Raw genomic sequence first — 27,531 nt, forward strand, 5'->3', positions numbered from 1 at the left:
AAAATAGGTCATTGAAATTTGTCTCCCCTGGTGATGTCAGAAGGGGATAATAACACCCTTTTAATCTGCGCTATCCAACCACGCCACTGCCATTTAGTACAAAGATCAGCTCATTTGCATGTTAAATGACACACCCAAAACGGCACATTTTTGCACACACCTACAAAGTGACAATTTTAACTTGCTATAATAAATTATCTTTATGATATTTTGGGCTAAAACTTTACATATGTACTCTGGGGACACCAAAGATTTATTTGACATCTTAAAAAAAGTCTTGTGAAATGTCCCCTTTAAAATATTTATAATTGCGTTTCACTCTTACTCTCACTCTTGCTACTAGTGAGATTTAGGGTAAAGTGGGACACTTGAATGGTAAATCGCTTTAGGATGAATGCTCAAAAGGTTTCCCAAATAAATAAAAGTTACAAAACTACTGATGTTTGAAAACAAAAATACATTTATTCATTTGAGAGATGCTTTTATCCAAAGTGTATTCAAGCTATACATTTTTATCAGTATCTGTGTTCCCTTCAAATGCATGGTCTTTTGTGCCGCTAACACAATGCTTTACCTCACAAAAACACACTGTGACAATAGGCAATATTGGGGGGTTTTTTTGTAGTAAAAAAATTGTATACTTTAGTGTTACACATATGAGCAAACAACAGATAACTAAAATACAGCCATAATGAAGTGAATTCTTGCAAGCACATTTTTAGACTATAGACTATAAAAATAACAGAAATGAAATTGCAAACACACTTTTTAAAAAAAAAACAGCAGAAATGTTATTTAAAAAGAATTTAATGGCTCTTCAATGCATCATAAACACAATTAAGGCAAAGATTTTTTATTATTAAACCACAGAGTGAAAACAGAGCTTTATTACATCTTAAGTTTATCACAAACTTCGATACGGTTCTGTGAAACTTCACAGTATCTGTTGTAATGAATGGTTGGTATATAACATCACACGAGTTTGGTTCCGACTCTGAATCTTTAATACCCGCCTTCCCGTTCCACACAAACTACAGCATTGTCCGGACATCTGCAGGATCGACCAGCAGGAGTCGACAAACACAAATGAGTGCAGCCTCCATTATTCACCGAGCAGTAATTCTGACCTGATGAGAAAGATCACAAGAATTTTGTTTGAAGTTGTTAAAGACATCTTGCATAATGTAAACAGAAACTAAATGTAAAGGTAACCCATACCAGAAGGGCACTGAGCGTGTGCCGTGGTGATGCCGTAGAGACGCGTTCGTTTCTGGGGCTGGAACTCATCAAGCTCTGTGCCAGCGAAACGATCCACAACGATTACACCGCCCCTGATGAACAACACACATGGCATTGTCAGATACAACACAACTGCTATTTTACATTTCTTCTTCTTTATAGAGAAAACCTGTTTAATATATAACAAATAAAATCATGTGATGCACACAGTGGCAATGGATAAAGTTCACTGGAAACATTTTATCCTCAAATCTATTCTGTCCTTCCCAGACGTTTCGTCATTTTCCCAATTACAGATTTTGCGGAATGTTGATATTATGATTCAACATTCCTCTGTCCACTCTCAGACATTTACTAACCGAGCGGAAAGGACTGCAGGAATGATCAGAGAAGACCCAGAACAGGCCGTGAAATTACACCCAGCTGTCAGAAGCCTTTAAACCCCGGCAGCCTGACCTCAGTACAGCCTCTCCGCATAACTAACACATTCATAAACTACACATGCTGCTGTTCAGGGAATCATCCGTAACAAACATCAAGGTCTCAGAAGAACAGAGAGCTGTTAAGCTGAACCTTCACCTTTCTTTTCACATCCTTAAATACCAACATGACAGATTTTCAGCTGTCTATTCCATCCAAGAGATAGAGATGCTGTTTTCGGTTTTCTGAAAAGAAATATTTATTAATGCTACATCTAATCACTATAATATATGTGTTTATGCCGCATGTATCAATTTTTTTAGACTGACTACAAATATGATATATAACCATGAACCTTTAATTCGTTGCTGTCTCTTTGTCAAGAATAAGAAAAACACTTTATTATTAAAAGTGCACACACTGTGTTGGATTTTCTAAGTTGATAAGCCCTTTGTAAAACGCTTATTAGTTAAATATTAGCAAAACAATTATAAAGGGTGACCTATAATAATGATTTATGATAAAAAAAAAATAAAAAAACATATGGAGATATAAGCTTTTGGAAGGACAGCAACGAATTGTTGGTTACTGCTACAGTAAACAGACATGAGTTATCAGTACTGTTATCAGGTCAATGGTCCCTGGACATCCAGCACTTTCTGTAAAGTGACATTTGAGCTGTAGATTTGAGATTTTTGCTATAGACTCTAATATTGGAAACAATAATTAGAAAGTGCATGAGAGAGACATGTTTGTAGGCAAAAAACATGGGCAGAGTTTGGGGGCAGAGCCAATTATGATTTTTTCTGAGCTATTAATAAAATAGAAATATGAGAATTCATATTTTATTTGTCTAATGTTAACATTTAATGGACTAAATAGTTAAAAGTGGACATATCATGAAAACTTTTTTCATGTTTAAGTACTACCATTTGGTCCCCAGTGCTTTTATCAACCTAGAAAATTTGAAAAAGATCAACCCAGTAACATAGTTTTGATAAACCATTCTCTGCAAGCATGTGAAAAAATAGGCCATTGAAATTTGGCTCCCCTTGTGATGTCAGAAGGGGATAATACCCCCCCCCCCCCCTTAATCTGTACTATCCAACCACAACACTGCCATTTAGTACAGAGATCAACTCATTTGCATATTAAAGGACACACCCAAAATGGCACGTTTTAGCTCACACCTACAAAGTGTCCATTTTAACATGTTATATTATATTATCTATATGGTTTTTTGAGCTAAATATTCACATACATACCCTAGAGACACCAAAGATTTATTTTACATCTTGTTAAATTTTAAATGAATTTAACCAAAATTAAAAAATCATGAAGCTGCACACATCTAACGCTAATTTTAAACTATCGCAGTTTCCTTGTTTGCCCAAAAATAAAGTAATGAAATGTTTAAAATGCTGACGCTCTCACAGACTGACCAGGATTTTGTTTGACATAGCAAACAGTTCACAGAGAAATTGAAGGGTCACTGTGGCAAATCTAGATCTGAACTTTGTACTTTTTTCCACATGTTAACTTAGTATAGCGCTGTAATATTGCAGCGAATCATATGAGCTCGTATGTAGTGTCAGAGATCTGTAGAAAACTCAAAATATTCATATTCAGGGTTCCCACACCTTAGTTGACTTCAAATTTAGTGACCTTTCAAGGACTTTCCAGGTCCAATACCCTTAAATTCAAGGACTAAATGTGGGGACACTTTTCAAGTGAGAGCAAGGATACATTGTGTTACCTTTTAAGATACATTGTTACAGTTCCCTTTCGAGGGAAATCGCGCTGCGTCACTGCGGTGACACTTTGGGGACGCCTCCAGGGGTAAGTGCGTCTGAATGTGTATATCAAATTCAACCAATGGTGAAGCTTAACGACAAAGACAGGGTGACGCGGAGGCCAGGAAGTATATCACTATCTGAAATATTGCCAAAGACAGCGTTACAGGGACGCAGGAAGTATGGCAAGGGAGACGCAGCGTCTCGTTCCCTTCTCAGGGAACAACAATTACATGCGTAACCTGAGACGTTTTGATGTGTCAATCACAACTATGCAAAAAAATTATTCTGGTATGAATCAACATTCGCATACAGAAGATATAAGCATTTAAAGCGAACAGTTTAGCAAGTGTGCTTAAAAAGTCTAGAATTGTTATGATATTATCCTACACAACATAGAGAATAATATGGATTTTTTTCCAGAAAACGTCTTGCATAAAATAGATTCAAGCACTTTCAATGACCTGTAGTTATTTATGTATATTTTCAAAAACTTCCCAGGGCCTTGAATTTTCCCCCCCAGATTCACAAACTTTTAAGAATTTCAAGGACCCGTGGGAACCCTGCATATTTGACATGTGTATGACACTGATTTATATTTGATCTAATAATGGGTAAAAACAGAGCCAGGCTAACCTCTTCCAGTCAGTGTAGAAGAGGTTGCGTCCATCTGTAGTCATTCCGAACGGATACTGAATTCCCTCCATAAGCTGTCTCCGGTTGCCCTGGTTTGGATTCATGCACTCCACTTTATGTGTACCTGGATGAAAGATATCAGATTTCATTATGATCATCATAAATGCACATCCATCATCTTATAGATTAAATGTGTCATCTTAACTCTCTAACATAGCTATATTTTAAATATTTTAATCTGTTTATCTAAATATTACACAATCATCCATAAGGAGGCGTGTACACCAAAACGTTTAAACGCGGCTGAAACGGCAGACGTATGCCAACTGTGTTTAATAAGATAATTTTTTTTTTAGTTTTAGCAGCTTTGAGTTTATTATTCCTAGTAAATGTTTCTCAGTATGGACTATGTTAGCAGAACTATGAAACATACCGGCATCTGCCCAACAGAGCTGTGAGGAGTGAGGGTCGTAAGTTAAACCGTTAGGGAGGCCCAAGTTGTCTTTGACCAACACCCTTCGATTTGTGCCATCCATGTAAGCCATCTCAATTTTGGGAGAATCTCGGTTCCAGTCGGCCCAGTAGATGTAGCTGAAGGAGAAACACACTTTTGGTTGGTAAACACTGCAATAACTTTCCTTTAACAACGATGATGACAGATTTTAAATGTAGATGTCAAAGTTTCTAATGAAGCAGTTAATTGTATTTTGGACTGTTGTTGTTTTAACCGGTCACCCACCCATTGATGGGATCAGTGAGGATGGCTCTGGGGTTGACAAGGTCTGTGTCAATCAAGATTCGACGCTGGGTTCCATCAAGTAACGAAACTTCAATTCGGTCCTTCATGGAGTCCGTCCAGAACATATTCCTGCCCAGATGATCAATAGCAATACCTTCAGGACTGCCAAGATCTGAAACATAAATCGGTTTAGAGGTCAACCAGTGCCAAATGTGTGATTTCTCAATGGGAACCATAATCAACTGGGGAAAAAAACATGGAGAAACAGCTCAACTGACATAATATGTGACCCTGGACCACAAAACCAGTCACAAGTCGCACAGGTATATTAGTAGCAAAAGCCAAAAAACACTGTATGAGTCAAAATGATACATTTTCTCGATACATCATTTGGATATTAAGTAACGATCATGTTCCATGAAGATATTTTGTAAATGTCCTACCATAAATATAACAAAAATGAATTATCGTTTGTAATGTGTGTTGTTAAGAACTTCATTTGGACAACTTTAAAGAAGATTATCTCAATATTGAGATTTTTTGCACACCAGGCATGGTAGAGGCGTCAAGCGCGAGCGATTTCAATGTTAAGTCAATGAAAAGACGCATTTACGTGCATCTGGAGGTCTCACTGTGCAAATGAGGCGTTTAGCTCGGCGCAGTGGACGCGAATCCGCCTCATTTGCGCAACTAGTTCGCGCAAATGACGCGAATTGAGCGTTGCCGCGGGAAACGCGCAAGTTGATAAATGAACTTTGGCGGAAAAACGTGTCGCGTTAACCAATCAGGAGCTTGCTCTAGTAGTGACGTGATTACAAGAAACGAGCAGAGCCACAAAAGCCCCTCCCATGATGCGAATTTCCGTGTGAATGTCTCGAAGGACTACAATTTCGTGCGTGGCATTCATACGCGAATGAAGCGAGTAAACTCAAAATGTTCAAGCGTCCAACTACGCGCGAATAGTGCATTTTTGCCACTTCTACTGTGTCTGGTGTGAACGCACGGTTAGATTCCAGATTTTTAAATATTGTCCAATCCTAACAAACCATAGCTCAATGGAAAGCTTATTTATTCAGATTTTAGATTATGTATAAATCACAATTTAAAAAATTTTACCCTCATGACTAGTTTTGTGGTCCAGGGTAACATATAATATAAGAGAAAACTTAATTTCAATGTTAAATTACAGTTAGCTTTGAAGGTGTTGCTTATTTATTAATGACCAAACTATGGAGGATAAATTATGAACTTGTATTGACCATCTAATGATAGTTTATGGTAAAATATATATAAAAATTTGGATATATAGAAAAATATAAGGGCGAGTATATTTACTGTACCTGATTTGATGAGATGGATCGGCTCTCCTCCTTGTAAACTAGCTTTGCTAATAGCAGGTGTGCTGATGTCCGTCCAGTAGACCATCTTCTCCAAACAATCGTATGCAATGCCGATCAACACTTTCTCCTGTGTATTTAACAAACATATGGAGCTTATTAAGACACAAACATATTCATCTGTGTTTTGTTGTCTATTAAATAATGTCTAGACAAAACACAAACCACATATGCAGAATGCGAGTCATTCAAATGAGTGTCTGCCAGATTTGTTAAAATGCTTAAAGGTTGAAGTTTATAGGCTTTTACTGATGTTAGTCATTACAGTAAATGTGTGCATGTGAGCAGTAAATGAGAGCAGCTGGAACAGGAGATCCACAAGATCAACAGTGACCCTACAGTGTCGATCTGTGGAGCTACAAGACAAGAAGATAAACCTTACACACACACACACACACACACACACACACACACACACACACACACACACACACATGCTGCTTGTCCAGCTAAAACTTATCGAGAAAAGTAGATTTATGTTGATTTTTTTTTTTTACAAACAGACAGCTGCAAATAGCAAATACAGGGCCAAACAACAAAATCTCCCGGAAAGAAACTTAAAAAATGATAAGTTTGGAAAAGGAGTTATACAACCAAGACAAATCAGTTTCAAGAGATAGACTATAATTGTGAATGTATACAATTTAACTTTAAAGTCAGTGTAAAGCCATTACAAAAACACAGTTGTTTCTAAACACATTACAAATGTTAGAAACATATTGCTGAAACACATTACAAAGAATGTGAACTATGTAGTACTGAATTGTGGAGTTACACCCTAAAACTGTTATTCCACATTTAGGTGTTCAGGATTATTTGGGCGGGGCTAAAACTGTGACTCGATGATGCACTGGAGCCACAGAGCATGGCCCTGCCCCTAACACAATCAACCATTCAGGTTGAAGCGTTGTTTGAAAGTTAAAGGGACACTCCACTTTAAAAAAAAAAAAGTATAATTTTCCAGCTCCCCTAGAGTTAAACATTTGATTTTTACCGTTTTGGAATCCATTCCGCCGCTCTCCGGGTCTGTCTGTACCACTTTTAGCATAGCTTAGCACAATCCATTGAATCTGATTAGACCATTAGCATCGCCCTCAAAAATCACCAAAGAGTTTGGATATTTTTCCTATTTAAAACTTGACTCTTCTGTAGTTACATTGACGAAAAATTTAAAGTTGTGATTTTCTAGGCAGATATGCTAGGAACTATACTCTCATTCCGGCGTAATAATCAAGGACTTTGCTGCTATAACATGGCAGGTGCAATGATATTACGCAGAGCCCGAAAATAGTCCCCTTGGTAAATTTCAATAGCAGGGAAATATTTTCGAGTGCTGCGTAATGTCATTACATCATCACTGGTCATTTTTGAGCGCAATGCTAATGGTCTAATCAGATTCAATGGATTATGCTAAGGTATGCTAAAAGCGCCAGACCCGGAGATCTGCTGAATGGATTTCAAAGTGGAAAAAAATTAAATGTTTAACCAATAACCAGGAAGTAAACTGTTGCCTACAATCTGTGTGTTTGTTGTAGTCCAAGATAAGAGTTTACATTGGAGACGATTACTCGCCTCATGGTTTACTTTGAGGTATGTACCTTTGCATATCGCTAACATGTACTAATACACACTTACACACCAAAGAAAAATTTAAAAACGTGAATTGGACCACATTACATTAAGTGCCTACAACCTTTCGGTGACTTCTAAAATGACAGCTAACAAAACCAAAAAAAGCCTGTGTACTTTAGATCCATAAGAAATCAATATAATAAATTTACCTCATGAGCGGCTAGGCAAAAATGGTGCAGAAAGCACATTAACACACTAAAAGGTTTCTTCTTTTATAAATACAATTGGTCTGTTTCTCCTGAAATTTGTCCTCAGATTCTTATGTCAGGGAGGCACAGCATGTGTCTCTAATAAACATCTCCCATACTACAGTATAATATTCCAAGAAAAACAGAGTTAAGCAATCCTAAAACTCTCCAGACACCCCAACATTACTCATCCTCTGTTATCATCTGGCAAAGAGAAACAAACTACAGTATGAACAGAACTGCAGTATAAACAAATTACATAACGCATGATTACAAATCGCAGCAATGAATAACATTATTAGAGTAAACTCTGCAGTAATGCACAGAGATTACTGGACCACAAAACCAGTCATAAACCGAGATGTATACATCATGTGAAAGCTGAATAAATAATCTTTCTGTTGATTTAGGGTTTGTTAGGATAGTACAATATCTGGCCTAGATACAACTATTTGTAAATCTGTTATCTGAGGGTGCCCATTTGTCCAAATGTTGTCTTTAGCAACAAATACATTTACGTTAGACCATTTACAAAGTATCTCTTTTAAATGATCTCATGATCTTTTAAATAACATCCTAAATGTTAAAATTTTGACCCATACAATGTATTGTTTGCTATTGTTACAAATATACCCATGCGACTTATGACTGGTTTTGTGGTCCAGGTTCACATTTAAGATATACATTGCGTCACTGTGTGTATTTTATGAAATTAAGCCCATGATTATTGTACACATCTCTTTACTAGCTGAGCTAAAGGAACACATTTCTGCATTAACTGTTAAGGAGATAATCTGTGTAATTCTGGTGAACAGCACTGAACAGATTAAAATACTGGATGTAAAGCAGGTAAGTGTCATACAGTGGATTGTGTTAAGAGTGTTACCGGCAGGTGTAGAGCAGTCTTTGCTTCAGTCTTCTTCAGGTCATGGCCGTCCAGAGGAATATATTCGACCTTTCCACTTTGAGTGAACAGGATGTGACTGCCAGGAGGAAGAGGATTGACATCGGGTCTGGGTGTCGGTCTGATCGGGCCGGGTGTGTGATCGGGGCCTGAGGAGTAAAATAATTTAAATGACTGTGTGTTTGAGATAAATCTGCAAAATGACAGACAATTAGCTGATAGCAAGGACCAAGACCACTACTGTACTTCAACACAAGTGTTTACTCTTTGTATTTGCATCTTATCTTTTAATTTGTATACATATCTTTGTTTATATTGGATATGCCTCTGCCTACTTCCTGCTTACATTGTTAATTTTATTGATGTTTAATATTTGCAACTCACACTATTGACTCAATTCGATTAGATTAGCATATTAAAATTTGTGGAAGGTCTTGGAGTAAATAAAAAAAACAATACATTTGTTTTGTGTCTCTTATGTTCTTATGATAGCTAGCATTAACTTGTGTAAGTTAACATGCATAATGTCACATTTGCTTGTTTTATTGGTAACCTTGAAATAGAACAAAATCTTAAATATTTATTTTTGTTTGTCAAAACTTTTGCTTTGCATTCTTATTTTAAATTTAAATAAGAAAATGGCTTTAACACGTAAAGGGATAGTTCAACCAAAAATTTTAATTACCCCTTGAGTTACTTACCTGCAACGACGTATATGATTTTTTCCTAGAAGAACACAGTCGGAGTTATATTAGAAAATCCCCTGGCTGTTCCAAACTTTATAATGGTAGTAAATGGTGCTTCTGATTTGAAGCCCCAAAAGTGCATCAATCCTTCACAGAAGTAATCCAAATGGCTCCAGGGGATGAATAAAATAAAACCAAATGGCGTGGGATGTAGCATACGAGACATAGTGGAGATGAGACGAGAGAGAAGTGAACATGCTTCGGTCGTTACCAAAAGCTTGTTATTTTAGTTCGTACAGGTTTTAATATAGATTTTTTTTCGTACAAAATCTCATCGATGGCCCTTAGAAGGTTTTTATAAACCCCCTGGAGCCGTGTGGATTACTTCTGTGAAGAATGGATGGACTTTTTTGGCCTTCAAATCAGAAGCACCATTTACTACCATTATAAAGCTTGGATCTGCCAGGACATTTTCTAATATAACTCAGATTAAGTTTGTCTAAAAGAAGATGAATGTATACACAGAAGATCTATTAAACTGTGATTTCAACCATGATAAGTTACATTTATGAATGTACAGGAGTTACACTCACATTCAGGAAAAGTTCCAGGTCCTGTGCGTGTGCCTGAAATCTCACGTCCATTACGGTCCACGCACCAGCACTGACCGATGCTCTCATGACACTGCATGGGATCATAGTCACCGTGGACATCACAGGTGGGTACAAACTGACCAGGAATAGGACGAGGACCTCGAGGACCATACTCAGTAGCACCCTGAGCCCTTTCTCGATCAATCTCACATTGTGTCTTCTCACCATCTGTACAATCCCAAACACGATACAAAACTCTTCAAATTCAGTCTCTCGGTCAAACCGACTGACAGCGCTTGCTCATCCCTCCCAAAGCAAATCAGATTATGAAAGCAACAGCCCAGCAAGCAATTTTGGCTAAAATAAAACAAAATTTGGGCTGTCAGTGAAAGTCTCAACGTTATTTAGGTTAGAAGTGGGTAACTCATGGCCGGACTTTATTGGTTCTATAGTTAGCCATCATTTCATTGTTTCGGTTATTGCTTGCTGGGATACAGTACAGTACATACAAAATGTTACAATCCACCAGTATTTTATCCATTAAAAGTGTATATAAACAAGAAATAAAGCCATAAAACTTTCATGAGTTTTTTTTAAACTGAGTTGACAGCAGCTGTCGGACTGAGAATCCTGCTGTGAGGGTTTAACCCTGACATTAAGAGAGGTTAAGATGTCAGGTCATGTTGTAATATTTAAAGAGTTGAAGGGCAATCCATCAGTAAATGTCTTCAAGAGATTTATGAGGTCCGTCACAATATAAACTCTCTTTTGAATAACAGCATAGTATGAAATATTATACACATTGTTTAACAACTTTACTCATCAGCATGATCACAATCTCTCAATAAAATGTACTCTATAATGTTTGATTCACTATAATGCAACATAAAAAATATTACAAACTACAAATATATGGTCTGTGTAAATGTCATATTATCTGACAAACCTCCGAGAAAGAATTTAATTTAAAGAGGACAGAGAATGAAAAACCATTTTTACCTGGTCTTTGTTGAATAATGGTAGTCTACCCACATTCACAAACATACAAAAAGTGCTAAACATGCTAAACATCTCAGTCTCATAGAAATTCCTCTTTTAGAAATGTCAGCCAGAAAACGGCCCAATCTGAAAAACTGATGCTTATGACATCACAGGCATCTAACTGCCCCTCCACTTTAAAATAATTGGCTACATTTTTTTAGTGGCAGCAAAGTAAGCCAATCAGTAATGAGATTGCAAGTTAAGCCAGTAGGGAGAGCCAAATAAATGCAAAACCACTTGTTTAAAATCCCCCACCCTGATAGAGCTATCTGAGAGAGGTTTTTAGGAAGCTTCTAAGGCATTACAGACCCAAACAAAAAAAGGTTTGTCTACATGTCACATCACAGAACAAGAATAAATACCCCGTTCAATCATTCTATGTCACCTTTAAACTGACAGCATTGGTTAAGGAAACAAAATATTCTTTATTTGATATGAATCAAAAAGTAAAATTAAGCACTAATTTTCTACATTTCACATTCATCTACAGTAAAATATAGTCTACCTGTTGAGCAGTGGTAACCGTCGCCATAGAAACCAGGTTTACATTGACAGTTGAATGATCCAGGTGTGTTGTAGCAGATGGCATCCTCATGACACTGACTTGACTGGCATTCATCTATGTCTAAAAGAAAGATATTAAATGTTTATAGAGCTGTATTTTTACAGCATTATATCTCAAAATAAATGGATGTATTTTTTAATATATACTGTATGCATTTCATATTTATTTATGTAAATGCAAAGTCGGCAACACCAAAGCTCCAAAAATATGAACATTTTTTATTATTAAAAGCTGATGAAGAGCCTGCGTGCTTGAAACGTCACCTTGATGCCATGCATAGCTTTCAATAATACATTTTTTTTTATATATTTGGAGCTTTGACGTTGCCGACTTTGCATTTTTACACTATTACGTTTTTTTGTCGAGCACCCAATTTACATTGATGTGCATGCTATTGCATGCTTTTTAATATTTATTTATGTATAAATATATTATATATAAATATGTTACAATTTAAATAATTCTAAGACTAGATAGAATCATGTTGGAACAAATAACTGCATTTTCAAAGGTTTTAAAAAAAGATTAAAAGTAAATTTGTACATTATGCCCTCTCATTTAATTCTTATAAACTTGAAGTATTGTATATCTGCTAAAGAGAAACACACCCTGACAGGTGCGTCCATCTCCCACGAAGCCCTGTAGACAGGAACAGATATATGTTGATCCACCGGTGTAACTGCAGCGAGCTCGTTCAGGGACGTCACAGTCATGAGTACCGATCTGACACGGATCCACGGGCCGTGACACCTCTACAATCCAATGCAAGACAACATAACATAACACATATGTATCTTTATTATTGAATTAATTTGAATTTATCTACAGAATATTCGCATAGAAATAAAAATAGCACAAAGGATGTATCTAGTATCTTCTTGTACAAACGAATCCATGTACAAACAGATATTGAGCAACGAAACTCTAACTTACCGACACACGTCCGTCCATCACTAGCAAACTGAAAGCCATCTTGACATTCACAACGAAAAGTCCCAGGCTGGTTATTACAGATCGCATGGGGTCCACAGATCTGAGGAGATTCCCTGCATTCATCGACATCTAATGTATAGAAATATTTACATATATTCATGTTTAACATCTCTTCATTGTGTTGTTTACGATGAAGTCACATACACAATCTCTGTCCTGTCTGCTGGGGTATTCATGTAAACACACTCTTATGTTATGTCTACAGTCACTGTAAACAGACAAGAACCAAATTTGTTTCACAATTTCAAATCTGTGCATTAGGAAGGCCAAAAGACTTCCTTTTCCTTACATTCCCATGGATAACTAACAATGATAACATCCTTTACCATAATTAAAGGTTTTAAAGATAACATCTGTTCTTTTTTGTAATTTCCTTTAAGCAGCAGGGGATCGGTCACATACTCAGGCAATATTTCAAGACAAACTAAGACAATTCAGACATCAGATTAGAAGATTGGTTTGGTAACCACCACCTAAGGACAGGAAACAAGATGAAATCGTTTTTTGCTGGACACATGTCAACTTGGCTTTGGGAGGGAGGACATAACTGAGGGATTTAAAACAGGAGATGGTTTTAAATAAAACGATGGAGTTAGAACAGATCAGGCTGATGTTCATTCCCACTTAATGTTCATATCGACTCCTAATCCAAATCAAAACAAATCTCTGAGATCCTCTTAATAATGATCACTTATTAAAGAGCACATGTATGTGTTTGGACATACATGTGTGTTAGCAGCGTGTGAACACAACAACCCTATAATTTAAAAAATCCACCCTCACCACATCATTAGACCAAAGGTGTTTTGATTCTCTTGTTAATGCGACATCACACTAATAAAGCTCCGCCCACAGCCACTGACTGACAGGTTAATTTTACCCAAAAGCTTTTGTTAGCATGTCGTAACACTAATGTGGCTAAATATAATATTGCCTCAGACTGTAGCTTATTCAGAGGAATAAGATCTATTTAAACTAAGAGCACTCACTGTTTTTTTTGACAAGGGAGTGAGGAGCTGTAGCTCATTTGCATTTAAAGGTACACACATTAAAACAACGCATTTTGGACATGCTATAACAAATCTGTGGGGTATTTTGAGATGAAACTTCACAGACACATTCTAGGCACACCTGCGACTTACATTAAACATCTTTTAAAACGGACATAATGTGTGCTCTTTAAATTCTGTACCGTAGCAAGCGCGTCCGTCTCCGTCAAAGCCTGAAGCACACTCGCATACAAACTCAGTTCCTTCTCCAGGTCTACAGATGGCATTAGTGTCACATCCATGTCTACCGGTAAAACAGGGGTTCTCTTCAGTCTGTCCACCTGTCAATGAAGCACAGGAGACCAGATGTTACTTTGATTTTATGACACATTTTCCCATCAAAAACTGTTCAGACTGTAGTATGGACATGGTCAGAAACAATGCTCAGGTAGGCCGTGGCATTTAAACGATTCCCAGTTGGCACTAAGGGGCCTAAAGTGTGCCAAGAAAACATCCCCTACACCATTACACCACCACCAGCAGCCTGCACAGTGGTAACAAGGCATGATGGATCCATGTTCTTTTTCTGTTTACGCCAAATTCTGACTGTCTCATACCATCTGAATGTCTCAACAGAAATCGAGACTCATCAGACCAGGCAACATTTTTCCAGTCTTCAACTGTCCAATTTTGGTGAGCTTGTGCAAATTGTAGCCTCTTTTTCCTATTTGTAGTGGAGATGAGTGGTACCCGGTAGGGTCTTCTGCTGTTGAAGCCCATCCGCCTCAAGGTGTGCGTGTTGCGGCTTCACAAATGCTTTGCTGCATACCTCGGTTGTTACGAGTGGTTATTTCATTCAAAGTTGCTCTTCTATCAGCTTGAATCAGTCGGCCCATTCTCCTCTGACCTCTAGCATCAACAAGGCATTTTCGCCCACAAGACTGCCGCATACTGGATGTTTTTCCCTTTTCACACCATTCTTTGTAAACCCTAGAATATGTGCATGTAAAATCCCAGTAACTGAGCAGATTGTGAAATACTCAAACCGGCCCGTCTGGCACCAACAACCATACCACACTCAAAATTGCTTCAATCACCTTTATGTCCCTTTCTGACATTTAGTTTGGAGTTCAGGAGATTGTCTTGACCAGGACCACACCCCTAAATGCATTGAAGCTACTGCCATATGATTGTTTGATTAGATTAATTGCATTATTTTTAGAATCTATTTCTATTAATATTTGATTGACAATTAAATATTTTTTATTTTTTTTAAATGCACCTAAATATTTATAAACATAAACATGTCAATAGGTGTCAATTTCTGTAATATATTGGTGCAGTTATTTAAAGTCACCATGAAACGGAAGTTTTGTCTGACTCTTTTCTCTATCATGGCATATATCTGACTGAAACAGCTTCTAAAATTAGAAAATATGTTGGGTGGGATTTGATTTTGTCTATTGAAAACTGATTGCATCATTGGAAGTTGGGCCATGTTGCTAATTGCTAATCTCTGTGATCTTTTCCCGGAAAGAGAAACAAGTCTCCGATAACCATGCTTTCGCGCCACTCCTCAGGACAGGGAGTGAAGAGAAGTCTTTTTGAGGAGGGGAGAAAGTTAATGTGTTTAATTAAATATAACGAATAAAAAAATAATGAAGCACACTGATAAGTTATTTATAACAAACACTACAATATTTCATAAATAATTAAAAGTTTTTAATTTCAATTTCATGCCGACTTTAAACCATTGGTGTCAGTAAGATTCTGAGCAATCCTCACCATTGATATCTCCGATCTTGTTACTCATGGCGTAACGCAAGAGCTCATCTTTCACATCATACATGACGAACACCTGATCGACGCTCAGCATCTGAGTAGACGGGACGTCTCGACTCGATTCATCGTGATGGCAGCCCTGAAACGTGATGGTCTCTCTAAACTGATAGCTTTTGGTATGGATACGCTGATCCTGTAGACTGACCACATACTCCCGGGTGGAAGATGAGGTGATTACTGTCGGAAAGAGACATAAAAGGCAACACGTGTGTAAATGATGGTTCATTTAATATGGGGAAAAAAAAAATCACATGATGTGATTATTAGTAAACCAATCTATAAAATCTTGTGTTACATACATACATTAAGGTTTAGAGAAATAGTTCACATAAATGTATATGTATATACAGTGCATTGCTCAGTGGTAGAGCATTGCATTAGCAGCACAAAAGGTCATAAGTTCACACCCAGGGAACTCACATACTGATAAACAAAATTTATACCTTTGGATAAAAGTGTTTGCCTAATGCATAAATGTCCATTAAAACAACTTTGAAGTGTAACTACTGTACAAAAGTCATGTGAGTGTATCTGATGTTTGGCTTCTGTAAGCGTCACACTTACAGTTACTGCTGAATTGATAGATCTCGGTGTAGGGGTCCAGTTGTATTTGGGCTCCATGCGGCACCTCGGGAATCTTTCCTTCAAGTCTGGTGTCAACAATCAGGTGATCATGGTTATCGATGCCTTTGAACTCTTGAGAGATGGTAAACCTCTCGCCGCCCGGCTGGAAGGTCACATCAACCTGACGTTTGAAAACTCCACCTAAGGTGTGATCGAACACATTACTGCATATCAAACCAATGTCAAGGCACAGCACATTGTATAGATTAATCGAACAATTAAAACCAACCAACAATATTGAAGCCGTTCTTGAATCCAGGCTGTTGAAGAGCAAAAGCCCATCCGATGACTCCACCCACAGATGACACGGGCTGCAACGAGAAGCCGACACTGGAAGGAATGGCGCTGATGGCCACGTACGCTCTCCCATCATTCACCACCACGTACGAATGAAGATCATTGTTGGCAAATTCAACAGGTACAGGCGAGTCTCCCACGTATATTCTCCCGCTCACTTTTCCATTCATCCTTTGAGGAATACCTACAGAAGAATGATCTCATTATCTTACACTGGACAATTAGTGCTTACATTATTTCAATGTGACCGAAATGCTAAAGTACCTTCAGATACACACTGAACACCATTGCCGTAGAAACCGGGCTTACACTGGCAACATCGTCCACTTGGATAATTTCTACATTCACCAAATTTGGAGCATTTCTGACTTCCGCATTCCCCGAGGTTGTACGTGAATACTGTACAGCAGTAAGAAGTAAAAATATGATGATGATGATATAAATTAGCATTTTATTTATATGAATATTGTCTTGTTTTTTATTTAAAAAATACTATATTAGAGATGCACTGATGCAGAATTTGTGTGCCGATACCGATATTTTATTTATTAGAATGACGTCTACCGATACCGATACATACGATAGTTCTGCTTTTTACTCCTTGTTTAAAAAAATCAGTTTTTGAGTACCAGCATATTATTTGCCCTGATCATCAATTGATGCCTGATAGTGGGGGTAAATGCTTTTATGTGCCGATACCGATTATAGGCCGATATATCGGTGCATCCCTAATTAAAACAAGATACCTTGAACACTTGATTACATGTTTTTTTTTTACAAAAAACAAAACAACATATAGTTTAGGAAATGATTGCAGTTAATAAACTGTGACACTGACCATCGACATGGATGCCATCATCGTTTTCAATCTCCACAACCTCTGGGTTTTCAGGAGTGAACTGAATGGTCTCCACCTGAATGGGTGGTGGGTGTTCTGGCCCAAGGTAAACACTATGTTGCTCATCAGGATACACTTGATATTGGTGGTTGTGTCTTACTGTGCCGCTGTACTGATGAGAATCTGCAGGTAGATCTGGCACCTCTCCAGCTACAATGTCTGTGAAGTCGGGGTTTGCTCCGATTTTAAATACCCACACACCATGCTTTCCAGAGTTAGTTTGCCTAGAAGTCCAACAAAAAAGGTTTGATAAAAGTTGTCGTTATTGTTGATGAAACTGACACGAAGAGTACTTACTCAGCTAATTTTCTGACAGATGCCTCCGTGTCATCTGTGATACGATAGTAAGGTCCCTGTTTCGTAGAACCTAAGAGATATGGCTCCTTTCCTTTACTGAAGCCAGCGTGCATTGTGTAACTATTCCCTGTAGAACCAGTGCTCTGGAATTGCATCCCATCTCTTGGATAGAGTAATATCGCATAGGACATCTTCTCAACTGAAGCAATGACCAGTTGAAACGTATTTCGCTGTAACATTTAGGCACATGTTTGATTAATTACACAATCAAATGAATAAATTGCAGTATTATCCATAAATAAGTAATTAAATTAGTGATTAAAAAGATATATCTTTGTGTGTTCACTGGAATTCAAACCCATGATCTTGGTGTTTCTAGCACTAGGCAAAATGGAGATGTTTTAGGTTAATGTGTGAGATTTCTTTATGATTTGTCTTTGCTCAAATATATCCATTTAAATTTACAATTACATATTTAGCAGATGCTTTAACACAAAAGGTCAATGTTCTCTTTCTAAAGTTGTTTGTTTATAACCAACCACATAAATGTAAACACAAAATAATTTCACGTTCAACTATAAATGTCCTATAAATCAAGTGAATTTACTTTTTCTCCATGCTCCAGGCCGTCTCCTCTGGTCTCTGTTTGGTGAGCAGACACATCCACCCATGTGATCACCAGAGCGTGACTGGGGTTTATCTCATCTTGCTCAGGAAAAGCTCTGTTTATGTGATTAGCCACATCACGCAGAAGCGCTGAACCGGTGTCCTGTCGGAAAAACACCTTACCAACACCATCACTGGTATCCAGATCGCCCTGCAGAGCTGCAATCATTCCAAAACTGGGCGGCATGTTGCCCAAATATTCAGATTCACCTGTCGGCGTCTTCAGAGCAACGAACCCATTAGTGTTGATCTGAATGACAGAAAAAATATAAAATATAAGTGCATTTGTGTTTGAAAATGACCATAAACATTAACATTTACACATTTGGTAGATGCTTTTACATGTGACTTACAAGGTATGCATTTTTTATCAGTTAGTGTGTTCCCTGGGTTTGAACCTTGACCCTTTTAACTGCTAACCGAATGCTCACCACTGAGCTTTACAGGATCACACACTTAAAAAAACCTGAATGTTATGCTTTTCATTTTAAGTTTTATATTTTTTTATTAGCCTATCAATGCAGTTTGATGCAGTTTTTTTTCCATTCATACAATATTTGGAGGACCCCCAGTAATACCAGCACACTGTAAACTTAAAAAAGTAAGTTACTTGGTTACCTTAATTTCGAGAAAACAATTTTTACAAAACTTTTGAGTTAACTAATATTTTTAAGTTAAAGTAACTTAAAATTTTAAGGAAACCAGGCAACTTACTTTTTTGAGTTGAACCAACAAAACTAAGGGGCGGGAGACACCAAAGCTTTTTTACCAGCTGTTTTTTCAGCTGAGCGCCAGCTTTATTCAGCCGAGCGTTTTGGTAGCTCTGAGACGGTTGGTTGTTGTGATACTTGTCCTACCCCTCCTCCATTGTGATTGGATGGGCATGTGAGAACTGACATTGGCGAACGGAGCTTTTCACCCAAAGTTGAATTTCTTTCAATTCTTGGTGCTCAGAGCTGAGCGCGGAAAAACGCAGAGCGTCGGCTTTCAGCGTGAAAAAAAAACGCTAGCTGCTGACTTATTTGAAAAACGACGAGCTTCCATTGGAAACAACTGAAAGCATGCGCCGGCCGCGGGTGTAAAAGCTTTGATGTGTACGTCCCCTAAGTGTACGGACCCCTGTTGAAGGTACAGTAAATATTAACTCTTTCCCCGCTACTGATGAGATATCTCGTCAAGAGAAAATGCTTCCCTGCCAATGACGAGTTTTTACGGTAATCCATATTTCCACTATTATCCACTAGGTGACGCTTTTACCCAACTTTTAAAACACTGAAGCATCCACTGATCCAAAAACAGTAAAAACTCTGTGTTCGTTCTGAATCTGGGGCCGTATTCACAAAGAATTTTAAGGCTAAAAGTAGCTCCTAACTGGCGAATTTAGGAGCAACTCCTAAAAATAATGGGCGTGTCACTCCTAAATTTAGGACTCCTAATTTTTTTCACTAAGAGTAATTCACAAAGCATTTTAGCCCTAAAAGTAGCACCTAAGTCTGGGACAGCTTAAAAGAAGTCGAGAGGACTCCTAACTCACTAAGACCTATTCACAAAAGATCTTAAAATGTCTTAGGTGCTGATCCTCCTTAACATGGACAGTTTCACCAACTCAAAAGCATTGCACATAGGCTACTTAAAAGCACACTTTAATGTAATCATATTGTTTATAACATTTGTTTCATAATTCATTACATTCATGACAAGCAGGAAGTTTTTTAGAATTACATGAAACAATAATGATATTAAATATTAAATATTATAGGCATACCTGTTGCCATGCTAGTCTGTTTAAAGGCTGCAATCTCAACCCTCTACTGCGATTATAATGCATATACCACCGCCTCTCGCATTCGTCCGGGGTCCGCGACATAAGCGGGAATGCTGCATTGATCTGCAACAAATCCTCTCCCCAGTGATGCGCGGGTTGATCCGAAATGAGCGGATGCATGCGGCACCCGCGGTCACGAGTCATCCAAAAATATTTTTTATGATATTCGGGTCGCGTTCGGTCGGGTCGTTTGAAATAAAGATGGCAATTAACTATTAAACAATTACTACTTGCAAAAAAAATGCTGGCCAGGGAGCGGGTCGGGTACACTATTTATTTTTTATTTTTTGCGGTCCGAGTTGCGAGCGGGTTAGTTGAAAACGTTGGTCGGGTGCCAGTTGTTTTGTACATTGACCCGCGCATCACTTTCTCGCATGTCTCACGCTTAGTTTTGCTTGATATCTCAGTGCCGAATTTCCCTTTTATTACGTTTCTTTTTTCCAGCACCAACTGGGCCAGCAGCAGTAACTGATCCTTGGGCTTTTTTTTCGTTTTGGCGAGTTCCACCATCATTTATTTATTACATTAGGCAGGCTTCTTTAATATGGGCAACATTTCCTTGTTTTAAGTAGTCTATTTAGGCTAATAGAATGTACATTAATCAAGCAAGTGTTAATGCAATGTCGTTTTATTATTAGGCAATTGGCGGTTTTCATTTGTATTAGGCTTGATTTAATTTAATTTAATTCACGACTTTTCTTTAATATATGCATTTCGATGGCATTACTATTATTATTATTTTGTATAGGACACAGACATATTTCGATATTGTAATTCCATGATTTGGTGCGTCTGTGTTATGTTCCGCATGACAGCCCTGTCATCTAACAACCAATCACTGTGGTCATTGCGAGGCAGCTCGTGCATGAGAATTGACGTCATCCGTAGCAACGAAGACTCACTCTTAGTTTAGGAGTTATCATTTTTCCTTACTAAAAGTAGGTCTGAAAGGCGTTGTGAATAACTTTTAAGAGAAAACTCCTAGCTAAAATCTTTTAGTGCGATTTAGGAGTACTCTTAGTGATAAGATAAAATGCTTTGTGAATACGGCCCCTGATCTCTAACAAAAGTCCTTCACAAAAATGCAATTATCTCAGCTTTTTTATCAAATTTTTGTATTTTTGAAGAAACCTACAACATGGTAGAAAGAAAAAAATTACTTAAAGCGATTCACCACCTACAGTAAAAATCTGTTACCATGGCTAAATTCACTCAAGATCATAAGATCATCTAGACGAGAAGTTGTGTTTTAAAAGTGCATATTTTTTATTTTTCTTGTCAAAAATGACAAACGTTTCGCTAGACCCTTATGCCTAGTTTGGGATCGTTTATGGTCCTTTGAAACTCTGTTGAAAAAAACTGTTAAGTGTTGAGTTAAGTATTAAATGTTGGGCTCTATTAAAGTCCATTAAAATGAGAAAAATCCTGCAATGTTTTCTTCAAAAAACATAATTTATTATCGACTGAACAAAGAAAGACATCAGCATTTTGGATGACATGGTGGTGAGTAAATTATCTGGATTTTTCTTTTAAGAAAATTGACTATTCCTTTAAATGGAGCAGTTTCCAGACAGGGTTTAGATTAGTCCAGGACTTAGTTATTTTAAGACATTTAAGTAGTTTTCACAAACATACCTTACAGATAAACATTACTGGTGTGTAATGTGAGACAAAACAATGGCACTGATATATGTTAAGATGTGTGAGTGCAAAATGTTTTTAAATTCGGCCATCTCAAACATGCATTTTAGTCCCAGGACTAGGATAAGCCCTGTCTGGAAAACCGCCCCGTAAAGTTGCTTACCTTGTGAAAATTTAAATATCAACGTATCAATGAAAATCACTACGAAATGTTTGTATATGGAGTTACTGATGGACAAGAAGGGGGAAACTGTGATCTGTGCTTTGGTATTATAAAAAATGCATGGTATTATTTAATAATCATATCACAGGATTGAACATGAGCACACTTTAGTGAATGAGAGACTGGCTTGAGCGGTTAAATAAATCAGACATGAGAGCAACAAAAGCATATGTGCATGTTTGGACTAACTGCATTTCCAGATGTTTTCAGAATGTTGCAACACATGGACTTCGTATTCTGCCGGAAATCCTACAAACACTGATGAAGGACCTTGTCATTCACTCATCTAACTTTGCAGTTTTAAACTACATTACAAAACTAACAACAAAAAGTTAAGTTATGCACATATAGGGCAGTGCAGTCAGCTAAATATGAACAATGCTCATGTTAAACAAAAACATTGACATATTTCCTGGAAAAGGAAATTGCCTAAAAGACTTTTGGCAAAGGAAGTAAAGTAGGAAAAGTAATTATGCATGTTATTATGTTGGCTTGACAAAGCCAACATACTGTTCTTCGATCTAAGCTTATTATTATTATTATTATTCTTCTGTTCATACTTTTTACCAATTGTAACTCCTCCTAGAGCTTTCAAGCTACACCCACAAAACTTTACAAAACTTTTAAGACTGGTCCGTAGATTGGTGCTATGACTTTTCTAACTGATGGGACCTACCGAATTCCTAAACGGGGCGCTCAAACACCCCAAATTTTCCATTGACTTAACATTGCGACAAACTTTGACGGGTCATAGCTGCAAGCGAGAAATTTGTAGAAACTTGTGGGTTACCACATTTGAAGAGGCTGGCAGACTGTGTAAGAACATACATCACATTGGGGTGTAAGTTTCACCCCTGGGGCATAAGGACCACCCAAATTTCCCCATTGACTTATAATGGGGCAGGGAACATGCCCATATAAGGGAATAAAAGCGTCCCAGATGGAATATCTTCACTTTAGAGTGTCGTAGAGACATGGGGGTGGGCTCAATTTAGTCAGGCATCCAATCAGTCTCTCGGGATCGCCCCATAGCTATTAAGCCACGCCCCTAGCAACCATTTTTGGGCACCCTAGCAACATATCCCATAGACTGCCATTATAAAATGCCCAGATGGATATCTTTGCAGCACAGTGTCACAGAGACATGGGGGTGGGCTCATTTTACTCAGGCATCCAATCAGTCTCTGAGGATTCTTATTGAGGTATGAAGCCACGCCCCTAGCAACCAAATATGAGCACCCTAGCAACATAATAAACAAAGCCTTATATCTCTGGATCCGAACATCATAGAGACAAGGGGGTTGGGTCTTTTGGTCATGTTAGCCTTATGCTAGCTCCATGCTAAGTCATACTAGCTTCATGCTAGTTTCGTGCTAGCTTTATGCTAATTTCATAATAAATCTTGCTAACTTCATGCTAATCATGTTAGCATCATGCTAGCTTCATGTTAATTCATGTTAGCATCATGCTAGCTTCATGCTAATTCATGTTAGCTTCATGCTAGCTTCATGCTAATTCATGTTAGCATCATGCTAGCTTCATGCTAATTCATGTTAGCATCGTGCTAGCTTCATGCTAATTCATGTTAGCATCGTGGTAGCTTCATGCTAATTCATGTTAGCATCGTGCTAGCTTCATGCTAATTCATGTTAACATCGTGCTAGCTTCATGCTAATTCATGTTAGCATCGTGTTAGCTTCATGCTAATTCAAGTTAGCTTCGTGCTAGCTTCATGCTAATTCATGTTAGCATCGTGCTAGCTTCATGCTAATTCATGTTAGCATCGTGCTAGCTTCATGCTAATTCATGTTAACATCGTGCTAGCTTCATGCTAATTCATGTTAGCATCGTGCTAGCTTCATGCTAATTCAAGTTAGCTTCGTGCTAGCTTCATGCTAATTCATGTTAGCATCGTGCTAGCTTCATGCTAATTCATGTTAGCATCGTGCTAGCTTCATGCTAATTCATGTTAGCATCGTGCTAGCTTCATGCTAATTCATGTTAACATCGTGCTAGCTTCATGCTAATTCATGTTAGCATCGTGCTAGCTTCATGCTAATTCATGTTAGCTTCGTGCTAGCTTCATGCTAATTCATGTTAGCATCGTGCTAGCTTCATGCTAATTCATGTTAGCATCATGCAAGCTTCATGCTAATTCATGTTAACATCATGTTAGCTTCATGCTAATTCATGTTAGCATCATGTTAGCTTCATGCTAATTCATGTTAGCATCATGCTAGCTTCATGCTAATTCATGTTAGCATCATGCTAGCTTCATGCTAATTCATGTTAGCATCATGCTAGCTTCATGCTAATTCATGTTAGCATCATGCTAGCTTCATGCTAATTCATGTAAGCATCATGCTAGCTTCATGCTATTTCATGTTAGCACAATGCTAATTCATGTTAGCATCATGCTAACTTCATGCTAATTCATGTTAGCATCATGCTAGCTTCATGCTAATTCATGTTAGCATCATGCTAGCTTCATGATAATTCATGTTAGCATCATGCTAGCTTCATGCTAATTCATGTTAGCATCATGCTAGCTTCATGCTAATTCATGTTAGCATCATGCTAGCTTCATGCTAATTCATGTTAGCTTCATGCTAATTCATGTTAGCATCATGCTAGCTTCATGCTAATTCATGTTAGCATCATGCTAGCTTCATGCTAATTCATGTTAGCATCATGCTAACTTAGTGCTAAACATGCTAACATGGTAACTTTTGGTATCATGTTTACGGAAAGTTATAATACTAAACTAAACTTGTTTTAAATTTCTCTCAATCTGTTTTAAACGTTCAGGCTAGGCTTTGTCAAGCCAACATAAAGTTTGTCTTCAAACTTTTCTATCTAGTTGTTATTCAAATCCTCTGAGAAAATTCAGCATGCACAAAAACAACATATTAAAGCATGTGAAATAATACAGGAGATCATTCACACAATTAATACACAATCATAATGTTTTTCTGGAGTAAAGAGTTAACATATGATCGGTTTCTATATACTGTAACAAACCTAAAGGACATTTCTTTTTCGAAACATCCCAAATGATGTGTTACACAATTAGGAGTATAAAGAGCTGTTTGTCTATGTGCTGTATGCTGTTTAACTTCCAAATCTGCTGTTCTTGTTAACACAATGTGTCAATGAAAATACTTTAATACAAACCACATTAATTTTTACAGGCATTTGCAAGCTTAAGTAAATACACTATAGAGGACAGAGTTTGCATTGTGACTTTTATCAGTAGGCTACTAACAGATACTTCAGAAAACATCAGACACGTTGCTTTTATGCTCTCTATTCAGACTTGATGTTTAACGTTACAGAGATTAAATTTTAAACATGACAATTATCTGGACACATTTTATAATAACTATCAGCGTGAATACATATGTTAAAAATTCAATATTATTTTTTAACTATTCCTGTCTACATTGTGCACCCTTATTTACAATTTTACCAGAATACATAATACAACACTGACACGCACCTGGCATTTAAATACGTTTACACATGCACACAATTTGCTCGGTTTGTAAAACTACCCACTAACTAAAGTGTACTGCAAAATAATGTTGTGTTGTATATCATGTTTATTCTGAAGACGTGTACACTGAGACCATTGATCGTTTAATTTTACCTCATAAATATGTACATCAATTTGTCATGATGTCCAATTAAAACTACGTTGGTGTCAGTTTACAACAGTACTTTCAGTGTTGTTAATACATTTAAAATTATATAAATAGGAAATACTCACATAAATCTTGTCGAATTGTTTATTGTAAAATGTGACGGGTTTATCGAGTGAAATCTGTCGCGTGTCGTCATTGGCGTCACTGAGCTGCTGATCTCCCGCTTTGCTTCCAAACGACAATAAATCCTGCCGTGTTATCCCATTGACAGACACCGATAATCCCAACAGTAAGATCCACACTGACCATCCCTGTCGATCCATGTCCGAACCGAAGCTGAGACTAAAATTGCTGCTGAACTTCTGTCTGTCAGATTTAACAACAGAAGTATGGTCGCTCCTCCCATCAGCTCCTCAGTGAAGGGGCACTTCTATCAGTGTTTGAAAGTGACTTAACATAAGCAATACCGAACCACACGTGGATGTTTCACTTCATTTATTTACATTTGGGTTGTTTATTAGCATCGGGATTGATTGTGGTAACATTCCAGCGATAGCAGGATTTTTAAAGTGCGATCAAAGTTGCTTTTAAAGAGCATTCAGATGAGATCAATGAAGGTTCAAATCGATCTCTGGGACGTCACAAGCAAGTCTAGCCAAAAAGTCTTTGTGCGTCCACAGTTTACATTAGGTTTGCATTTAGCAATTAACTTACAGTGAATTCAGTTTTCATCAGCAGATGTTATGGGATAGTTCCCAGGGGCTGGACAGTTTTGTCTTGATATGGTACCATATTCATTATTCTTTAAATTTCTTTGAAAAATCATGAAAATATTGTGCTATATTAATATGGTATTCATACAGTACCATGGTATGTTTTTTAGTAAATGCCATGGATTCAATCCCAGAGAAAAGACACTGCCAAATGCATAAATGGGTTGCTCCAAACTTCAAAACCTTCCGTGATACAGAACACAGTGTTCATTCATCAACATCTTTCACTAGCACAATTCCAGTGTAACCAGTCTAGTGAAATAATGAAAACCAATACAACCAGCAAACATCGGTGCTTTCCTTTTTGATGGTACAATCTGGCTGCGATCCAAGTGACCATCGGACTAAAACCCTGTTTGTTGTCCACTTTCATTCCCTTTGAATTTGAACAATAATTACTAACTTTTAGTTAGTGTCCTGTGTGCTAATACACAGCGACAGACTCATTAGATTATGATTCACTAAATCATAACAGATAAATGAAAATAGAAACTATTTGGATAAACACCTAAAGGAAAATTACCGAATTACTCTTTCATTTACCATCAAGATGTTACAAAGAATTTATTTGTTCTGCTGAACAAAAAGAAAGATATTTTAATGAATCTTATTAACCAAACAGATCTGGGGCACCATTGACTTCCATCCATTATAAGTCAATGGTGCCCCAGATCTGCTTGATTACAAACATTGTGTAAAAATCTTCCTTTGTATTCAGCAGAACAAAGAAATGTATACAAGTTTGAAACAATTTAAGGGTGAGTAAATGATGTGAGTTTTTATTTTCAATGAATATACCTTAAAGTTATGAAGTGTTTGGGATTAGATGTACATCACGGTACATCTGCTATAACAACTGCAATGAGAGAGCACCATCTGCTGGACAAACATAAACCATACAGCTTCATCATCACCAAACATTACATCTACATTACTCAGCAATAATAATAAATAACAACATAATAATGTTAAAAGACAAAAAACAC

General features: G+C 37.4%; 1 protein-coding gene across 1 annotated transcript; it reads right to left on the reverse strand.

Moving 5' to 3' along the window:
* Window positions 1–789: 789 nt before the first annotated feature.
* On the reverse strand, window positions 790–26,146 carry nid1a (nidogen 1a). The gene is made up of 20 exons (XM_065296236.2): window positions 25,898–26,146; window positions 18,381–18,689; window positions 17,774–18,003; window positions 17,417–17,700; window positions 16,843–16,977; window positions 16,511–16,762; window positions 16,222–16,422; window positions 15,601–15,834; window positions 14,019–14,156; window positions 12,767–12,895; window positions 12,442–12,585; window positions 11,774–11,893; window positions 10,228–10,455; window positions 8,931–9,097; window positions 6,168–6,294; window positions 4,828–4,999; window positions 4,522–4,679; window positions 4,089–4,212; window positions 1,219–1,331; window positions 790–1,127 (listed from the first exon to the last, which is right to left on the reverse strand). The coding sequence occupies exons 1-20, from the start codon at window positions 26,093–26,095 to the stop codon at window positions 1,003–1,005; spliced, it is 3,588 nt and encodes a 1,195-aa protein (XP_065152308.1). The 5' UTR covers window positions 26,096–26,146; the 3' UTR covers window positions 790–1,002.
* Window positions 26,147–27,531: the final 1,385 nt, after the last annotated feature.

This window comes from Paramisgurnus dabryanus, chromosome 20 (assembly GCF_030506205.2).
Source record: "Paramisgurnus dabryanus chromosome 20, PD_genome_1.1, whole genome shotgun sequence".
Lineage (NCBI taxonomy): Eukaryota > Metazoa > Chordata > Actinopteri > Cypriniformes > Cobitidae > Paramisgurnus > Paramisgurnus dabryanus.

Excerpts from the sequence above, each read along its gene's own strand:
- nid1a (XM_065296236.2), bottom strand. The coding sequence starts at position 26,095 with ATGGATCGACAGGGATGGTCAGTGTGGATCTTACTGTTGGGATTATCG. Across the intron at positions 16,978-17,416 it reads TGATGGCATCCATGTCGATG|TATTCACGTACAACCTCGGG; the intron begins GTCAGTGTCACA and ends ACTGCTGTACAG. Across the intron at positions 5,000-6,167 it reads GATCCATCTCATCAAATCAG|ATCTTGGCAGTCCTGAAGGT; the intron begins GTACAGTAAATA and ends TTTATGTTTCAG.